Source organism: Acanthisitta chloris, unplaced genomic scaffold (genome assembly GCF_000695815.1).
Source record: "Acanthisitta chloris isolate BGI_N310 unplaced genomic scaffold, ASM69581v1 scaffold18898, whole genome shotgun sequence".
In the NCBI taxonomy this organism is placed as follows: domain Eukaryota; kingdom Metazoa; phylum Chordata; class Aves; order Passeriformes; family Acanthisittidae; genus Acanthisitta; species Acanthisitta chloris.
Genome location: NW_008686706.1, coordinates 37,155 through 46,217, shown reverse-complemented (window position 1 = coordinate 46,217; position 9,063 = coordinate 37,155). Strand labels below are relative to the sequence as shown.

General features: G+C 40.1%; 1 protein-coding gene across 1 annotated transcript in view; it reads right to left on the bottom strand.

Annotated features, from left to right (window-relative positions):
- Window positions 1–4,920: 4,920 nt before the first annotated feature.
- The window catches only part of NWD2 (NACHT and WD repeat domain containing 2), a 39,298-nt gene continuing 35,155 nt past the window's right edge, over window positions 4,921–9,063 (bottom strand). The window contains exon 8 of the mRNA XM_009080289.1: window positions 4,921–8,856. Within this exon, the coding sequence (XP_009078537.1) occupies window positions 4,921–8,856 (3,936 nt within the window). The remainder of the gene's footprint in view (window positions 8,857–9,063) is intronic.

The following is a 9,063-nucleotide window of genomic DNA, read 5'->3' as shown; positions in this document are numbered from 1 at the left end:
TGAGATAGAAGGTTGCCTCAAAAAATTGCAGCCCAAAAGGTTAACTTTGTGGCTTCACAATGTGATATTACAGCGGGAAGTGCTGGGCAATTTACTAACAGGCAATGGGATAATGTAGACAAATAGCAGCAAACAATTTTGTTGCTTTGGGGATGTTCTGTTTTCATCTGTGCTGCAGCATGTTTGGATTTTTGCTTTCTCTCTCACCTTACAATTCTGTGTATTTCACTTTAAATATGCTGAATAGATCTATTTCAGTCTCGGAGCTTTCTCACATGAACTGGAAAGTGTGTGGAATCTGAGATGTGGCAGGAAAACAGGGAGATGATTTTATTTATACAGTATTGTGTGGTGAAAGCTCTGACAGTGGGAACATGTGAACATGCCTTAAATCTACTTTTGCATATTCCCTACTGAGGCTGGATAGGAGACCAATGGGCTGCCAAAAGGACAGAAAGTGTGCCATGGGTGGGAACATGTCAGGAGCTTTGCTGAGTGGGGTTGGGAGCATCACCCAGTCTGATAAGCAAGAGCAGCATGGGCCTGGGATGATGGGACAGCAGAGGTAGGGAGGAGAACTTGGCAGGGGCAGATTTTAACAGCCACTTTGGGAACCATGTGTGATCTAAAAGTACATTATGCTGGACTGGATATCTTGAGGAAACATTCCCTCACTTTCTAGTTATTGGCTTGTGTTTTCAAGTGAATTGAGCACTTGCATAACTTGTCCTTGATTGAGAAAGGCCCTTTTACACAGAAAGGTGGTGGTGCAAACTGCCCCTTCTGGATAAGCATGATAAAATGCCACATCCTGCCTTGGGAAGGATTGTGATGACTATTTCTGCAGCCTTTGACCTTCCTGTTGAAATTAAGAATTGAGATGATGAATAAACCCACACTGGGTGCATCACTTCATGTCATATAAGTTAGGAGACTACACTGAAATTGCAAGGAAAGGTGTTGAGTAACCAGGCTGGAAAGGTAAACCACAGGGAAAAAATGTAGTTCACTATTCTCCCTGCAGCCATGTGGTGATCCAGGAAAAGATCTTGAGTAATGTCCGTAACAGGGTACAAGAACTTGAAGTAGGTCATATTTTTAGCAAAAATTCTTGATTACAATCCTTAGCAACAAATCCTTGATAACAAAATCTATCTAAAGGCCCTAGTCCACATTAGGATGATTACATAATCAAATTTATGGTTACATAAAAAATAATGCATAAAAAAGATGTATTTGATTTTATCATTAGAAGAAATATAAATAGACTTCAGAAGTCTGTCCTTTTACAGTCTTTATATTAAACCAGGTATTTTTCAATCTTTAATGAACAAGATTAGATTGTAGATTGTTGTTAGTAGCTTATAGTAAGGCTCCAAAAGATCTGTTTTTTGATGCATCATACAGACACACGTGCAGTTTTTGACAAAGGGAAAACTCTTAGGAATTTAAGCTGAAACAGTCTCCTCTGCATATGAAATCCATTTTAGCAATCACAATCAATTTTAGTTGCTTTAAATTCTCTTTGGAAGATGGCTAAAACGTCTGCACAAGGCTTGAGTCTGCAGCCTGGAGAAATCAAGGCTGGAGAGCCACTGAAACCTGAATGCCTTCTGAATGCTAACTTTTCCAGGCTACATGTTAACTCACATTTTGATGTTATCTGACAATAATGTGAAAAAAAGCTGAATGGCCACAGGCTGTTTGAAATGAAGTCACGGGCCATGCATTCCCCAGCTGCGGTGCAAAGGAAATGACTGATAAAAATATTTTTTCTAGCTGACCTCTGGCTTACCTTTGTCTGCCAAAGAATTTCCGGCTAATTCCCTGCTAAAGCTTTCTTGCAGCTACAGCCTATTCCTAGAATCTTATGTGTCAGAAAATATGGAACCTCCATCTGAACCTGTTTATTGATGCACTTTGTCTAAAGAATAAATTAGTGCTTTGTTCTAGATATGCAAATAGAGCTGCTTAAAAGAAAGTAAATTGCTTTACTCCTAGGTAAAGACAGAACTGCACTTGGCATTTGGATGGCTCATTATTGGAGAAACTACTTTGTCCCCACACCACTGGACAGACAAATTTGGGGACAGATTTGTGAGGGGCTGTGGAGCACTCGCTCTCACAGTAACAAGGATTTGGACACTGAGCAGCTGAGTGTCATTCAGAACGTTGTGTCTGCCACTTAGGCTCAGTGTGAGGAGTCTGACCCCTGAGGAATTGATTCAGAAAGCTGAACGAAATAGGCTATCTGTTAAGGCACAGATGAACTGTGAGGAGGGACATGACCTAGAGAGCATCCTTCTCTGAGATTAGGAGCCCAACACTTTGCTGAAGGGCTTAAGTGTATTAGGAATCATAGTCATGTTTGTCTTTCTTGCTGTTTTACAATTAAGAAAAATCCTAGTGCTGTCCCACTCTTGCTGTCCTTATACGGAACATAAAAACCCCAAAGTTCAAAGCAGGAACACCCATGCCTTTTTCCATAAAGCCTCACTACTTTCATGTGTCAGCCTATTGCTTTAACCAACTAGACTAGGCCTGAAATCAATTCTGTTTGGCCTGAGAAGACTGCTCTCACTTTTTTTTTTTGCCACTTCTCTGTTGTCCTGGGGACTATCTCCTGCCCCAAGAATCCATGCCCCTGTGGAGAAGACCACAAAATTCATGGAGCCAGAAAACAAACAGGAGCAAGTCTGGGTACTCTTATTGATAAACCACTCTGCTGAACTGGGACCAACTGGGTTCTGGTAGTCCTTCCTAAAAAGGAAGAACATTTCTCTGTTTCTGTGATTTGTTTTGTTTCTACATTATACTCCATTATTACCCAAAGTTAGCCACTCTCCTGGCAGACAAGAGATGTATTCTTTAATCTTCCACAATAATGAAGGAATTAATTTTCCAATATTACACAGGTTATTCACAAGGAGTTCAAGGCTGAAATGTGTGAGTCATACACCATGTTTGAAAGAAGGCAGAAGTTGCTTACCTTCAGGACAGGATCTTGGATCCCACAGCCTCTTCCCATAGCTCCACAGGTATGAAAGGGAGGAGGATTTCAGGGGATCCTCTCTACTGTGCTTTCTAATGGGTAGGTGTGTATGGCAGGATGCAATCTAGTCAAAACAGCACCTAAGCGTGGGGTTTTTTTGGCAAATCCCATAGATCTTTTGAAAGTTAACTCTCCTTCAGCTCAAACCAGCACAGCTTGATTTAGTGAACTGAAATGGGTAAAATACTGGAGTTTTTTCATATGATTATAGCCCTTAAAAATTACTTAAGTGCAGGTCAGAGGGAGCTTTGAAGGTCTTGTGTCCCTCTGCTAGAGTGAAACTGCTCTGAAATTAAGTCACACGCACAAATCTGCTTACATAGTTTATTAGTACAAACAATGCATACACAAGACTGTATATTGTTTGAAGACTGCAAGAGATTTCTAATTTAACAACTCTGTAACAAAATTTAACTAAATTTAACATTTATGAAAATATAAATCTCTGGGTAGGTTTTTTCCCAACAATACAAAGTTTACATAAAAACATTCAATATGATCTATTAGTTGCAAACAAGTTAGGAAAAAATCATTCAAGTCACTTAATATACTATATTGGCTTGTACATTGAACATTCACACACTATATTAAGTTCTAGCTTAGCATACATTTCTTGGAAATTTTTGACATGGAGTTCTGATTTTATAAATAAAATTATTCTGTTTAAATTATTTCAAAATATTTCCAAGGTGTGCCATCTTTAAGATATGTAAGGAGGGAAAATTTTTCTTACCCTTTCACACGTTGTACTGTATACATTTTTACTTGGGAAAATGCAAATGTAAATTTTTTTTACAGCATTTGTCATTATTTCACAATTTCTGCCTTGAAACTGGTAAAACTGTACAAAAGGCTCAGAACAGTTCTAAAGCAGAAAGTGAAGCTTGTACATATGTGGAAGTAAGAAAAAAACATTACAAACTGGACCAGTAAAGGACCTTTGGACAGCCTTTACATTTAGTGGAGTATTTCAGCACATACACAAATAGTCCCAGAGTGTTTGGTCATTTGATAAGTATTTATCATGGGAAAGAACAGAAATGATAGTAAGGCAAATGTTCTAAGGATTAATACATGGCATGTCTGAAAACTATTGAGATTACTTTGGGAACATGGGAGATACTTTAGACTTTCTCACAACAACTTCTTGTACAACCTAGGAATTTTATCATTTTTATCACAATACAGAAACCTGAAATCTCTGCATGCAATTAAGAAAAAAACTTTCAGTCTGTTCATTAAGGTGAACAAATTCTTGTTGCCTCACATGCTGATGTGTTTGCAGCTGACAGGAACCTACACCTTTCAACACAAAGATTAATCCCAATTAAAAAGAAAAATAAAAGTAGATATTTTTAAAATGATGATGGAATGTATCAAGTGTTCCAGGTTGGCAGGTGACATCTTGTCATTGCACCATCAAGCAGAAAAAGACATTTTTGCAAGTGGGTATAAAGTTGACTGTTAGCTGTAGACCCATCTAGGTGACTTGGAATATAAAATAGTGGTCTGACCTTTCTCAGCTCTGATCATGTGGAGCTTTAGTTCTAGTTAAAACAGTCTGTCAAACCCAGGTATGATCACCTAACTTCTGTAACAGCATAACAATTTTGATAGTATTGCTAGAAATTTTTAATCAAGGCCCTGGTGAAATCTTGGACTGAACCTTGTATTCCGAAATTAAAAAACCCCCTGCAGCCCATTTGCTTTATGTTTGCTTTTATGTTTACATAAACGTAAGACAGGAAAACCCAGCTGGTCTGCCCTCTGCTGTTTCTGTCTTCCAAGAAATGCACTGATTTTTATGTGAATTCAGAAGACATATTTATGCAAGTATACTATTCAGATAAGCTCCTCCAGATGGTTACTTAATTGTCAGAGGTAAAACTGTGTCCTCTGCAATCTATGGCTGAACACACTTTCTCGTAGCAATAGTTGTGTTTTTTGGTTGGTGTTGCTTCACTCACCTCAGCCTCTGTAACAGTAATGGGGCTATCCCTTGCAAATACTTCTGTTGATTCCCTCCAAATGCAGTCTGCAGTCGCTTTGAAGCTATAATTATGACATTTTGGCCTAATCACTTGTGCTGTGTTGTTGAAAATCTGACGGCTGTTTGAAGTAGCAATTTTGATTTTCAGTGCAGCGTCGACTCGATCCACTACAGTGTAAGTACCTATACTTCCATCATCAAATCCAATAATGATGTTTAAATGTCTCTGTGAGAGTGCAAGAAAAGTGGGAGTTTTATAAAGAGAGCAGGCACCGATGTTTTTGCCATCCGCTAGCCTCATTACAATTAAGCTAGAGACAGCACCATTGTCATCATCTTCTTCACCACGAAAACAAATGTACACAAGGTAGCGACCATCACGAGACAGCCTCTGCCTCCAGATGACACCTGGAGCATGAACCACACGCAGTTTGCCACTATATAAATCAAGCACGTTGATGTTCTCATCACCACGGGTTATAATTCCTAGCTTCCCGTTTGGAGATACTTCGAAGTCTTCCAATTTTTTCAAGAAATTGGTAGGCAGTTGCACACGTCTGCAGATGACTTCCTCTGTTAGGCTCCAGATGTTCACGGTTTCAGTAGATGTTATAAATACTATAATATCTGGACAGTCTGGTATCAGCTTAATATCTACTATGCTTGCACCATCATCACAGCAAAACTTCTTTGTTATACTGCCTGTCCAGAGACTCACTGCCAACACTTTGTTCTTTGCCATTCCCACTACGAATGTGTTTGCAGTTGTTATAAATGCATTCTGTAAGGCAACTAAAATATTGCAAACCCTATGTCCTGTAGCCAGTCGCCAAACTCTGGATGCATTTTGCTCGCAGAGAGAGACTACAAATTGATCGTTATGAGTAATCATTAGCTCTGAGATTTTTTGCCCATTAATGCGAAAGATATTTTCACCACTAACCGTGTGCCATACGTACTGGCTGCATTTATCATCTGATGTAACCATTATCTCTCCAGAAGAGGTCAGCACACAGTTTTCAACAATACCTTCATGCTTGAACACAGCTTCAATAAATCCAGTGCTGAAGTTCCACTTATGGACAGAATCTGATCCATCCAATGTGTATATTAATTCACCTCTAGCTGGCAACACTAGTCTCTGGATAGGCTTGCCAGACTTGTCAATATTGGACATAGCAGTTATGATGTCTATATCCCAAATAGAAAGGACACCACTGGTGGATAAGGATAGCAGCATGTTGTGATGATTTGATTTAATTAGCCTGACTATAGTTCCTGAGATTTCCTGTAAGCTTGCCATACACTGTCCTGTATCTCTTCTCCAAACAAAAATGGCTGAGGTATTTTCCATTGAAGCAATTATACAGTTGCCATTTTTGGACAACACGGCAGATATAAAGCGCTCGTTGTGTTTAGCTCTAAATTTTTCAGTCACCTTCCACACACGAGTGTCAAGAAGTTCAATGCTGAGAGCCTTACAAATTAAAATTGCACTTTGGTCTTCAGAAAGCTCTATGCTGACAAATTCAGTGTCTTCCCTCCTGCAGTCAAAATCATCTGTCAGTTGGGGACTTGCGATTTCCTCTGTATTCCAAACAGAGAGGCTACCCTCATTGTCCACCATCACCATTTCTTGGGCTGTGTCAAGAATGAGAAGGAATTTCACAAATCCACTAGAAAATTCAGAGGTCACAGTGGCCAGTTTCTCTCCACTGCCCAAGTGAAAAATGGTCGCGGTGTTCAAATACTGTCCGCAGAATGCATAAACTCCATCTGGAGAACACTGCACACAGGTCACTTCATACCAGCAGTGGAACTGATAGAGAGGCCAGCCATAAAGCAGGTCTATGACAGTAACATCTTTACTGGCCTCCAGCCAAGCAAGCGCATGGTTGACTGACAATGTAAATCCATTTATAAAACTGGAGCCTCCCCCAATTCCACAGTGTTTCGACCCCTTAATTTCCACCTCAGACAGAAGACAGGAATTTATGTTATCGTATATCAAAAGAGTGTTGTTTGTTGTAGCCACTACAAGATACTTTTCGTCACTAGTAAGCTTCATCCCTAAGATAACAGACGGAGCTATTGTGATTTGCCTTAGTAGCTGGCGAGTCTCTACATCCCAAGTGCTGATGGAGCCATTTTCTAAAGCAGCAATAATTGTGCTGGGATTAAAAGTAGGCAAAATCTCAGTGACATGCATGCAGCTGGATGACAGAGGCAAGCGCTCAGGGCTGTAAGTCACATCCATGGAGGAATGCAAAGGGACGATGGAGCAGTACTTGGGTCCATCCTTGTCACATTCTAGGAGGAGATGTCTGAGTTTGGGCAATGAACTTACTACTGGGAGAAGCCTCTGCTGCAATTCAGCAGAGAGTGAACCTGGGTATTTTACTACTTTGAGCTTTATACTGCGGAGGGTACTGGCCAGAAATTTCAGCTCCTTTTCTTGAGAGTAGGTATAAGCCAGTTCTATGTCAGAAAGTGCCTTATCAAACTGCCCTATTCTAATCATGGTGTACAGCCAGCTGAAGTTCATAATGACACCGTACAAAAGATCATCAGTTCTTCCACATCTCGTTAGGTGATGAATAAGCTCAGTCATTTTTCTGTGATTGATAAAAAAGATATCGGGTTCTAATGGATTACACTGAAAGACCCATGGCTGATCTGGTGCCTGCCTGTCAAAAGCAGCCTGATCCATGCAGTGCTTGTCATCCTTGTTCAGGCCTCTACTGTCATGGTCAGGACAACCACTCGGATATTGGTCATTGCTGTAAAAAGGTTTTCTTCGTCCACCTGACCAAACCCCGAGGAAATACTCTGCCATGACTGTGTGCATTTCACGCGTGTCTTCTTCGTTGTGCAGGTACAATTTCTGGGCAATTAGTTGCAAGTGCCTATTTGCCCAAAGAAGCAACGTTACATTTTTCACCTGTCGCTCTATTAAGTACCCCTGTAAACCCTCCTTAAGCCTTGCAATATATATGTATGGAATTCTCAGTGGGTTACTTTCTCTGACACTCTCACTCAGTTCATACATAACACTGTTGTCCAGGGCTAAAATATCTTCCAGTTCCATTTCACTCAGGCCAGACTTGGCCATAGTAATGTAGCCAAGTGCTCTTGACAATAGTCTTGATCCACACTTGTTTTCCAGTGACCAGAACAACTGTTCTATGCTTTCATGGACAGTGACACAGAGGGAGGACTCATCCACATCCTTGTGAGATCTCCAGTTCCTGACCTCTCTGAAGGTTAAGTTCACAAACATAGGCAGTGTGCACTTGGAGAATGCCTCATTGACATAGATTTGTTGCCCTGATGTTACTTTTCTTTTAACTCGCAGGAGCTGATGCTTCAGTACTTGACTACACATCTTTCTGTCCCTTGCTGTCAATTCAATGTAGTTGCTTTCATCATGAATAAGGCACCTCAGTTTTTGCAGGATCCCATGCTTGTTTGGCAGTGTTGACAAAATTATCCGTACTGAACGGGGAAGGTGAATGGGAAGCCACCACAGCTTCCTACCATCATCACTATCTGTTAGCTGTTCTAGGGCATCGAATATAATCACCAGTGGCCTGTGAAATGAAGACTCATTCAAGAGATTTATGAACAAGTCCCGAAGGTCATGAATCTTTTTTGGGTAACTTTGTACGAGGCAACGATAGTTGACTGCCAATTGTTCACAAATGCTTTGAAGTATATGCTTTAGATCTGTACTTGTTTCAGTGGATCCCAAAAATCTTATAACTACCACAGGGTCAGAATCCGGTCCCATCTCTTCTTGTAACCAGGAATAGGCCTAAAATATAAAGCATAATTTAGTTTATATCTTAATGAAGCACAGTAACAGAGTTCATAAATAGTGATAGCCTATATATAAATGCACATTTAAAATATTAATAATAAGTCTAATTAATAATTTCTGACGAGAGCATAAGATGGCATGACTTGGAAAGACATACTGCACTTGTGTTTATGACTAAAACCAGCATCTGATGTTTAGGTG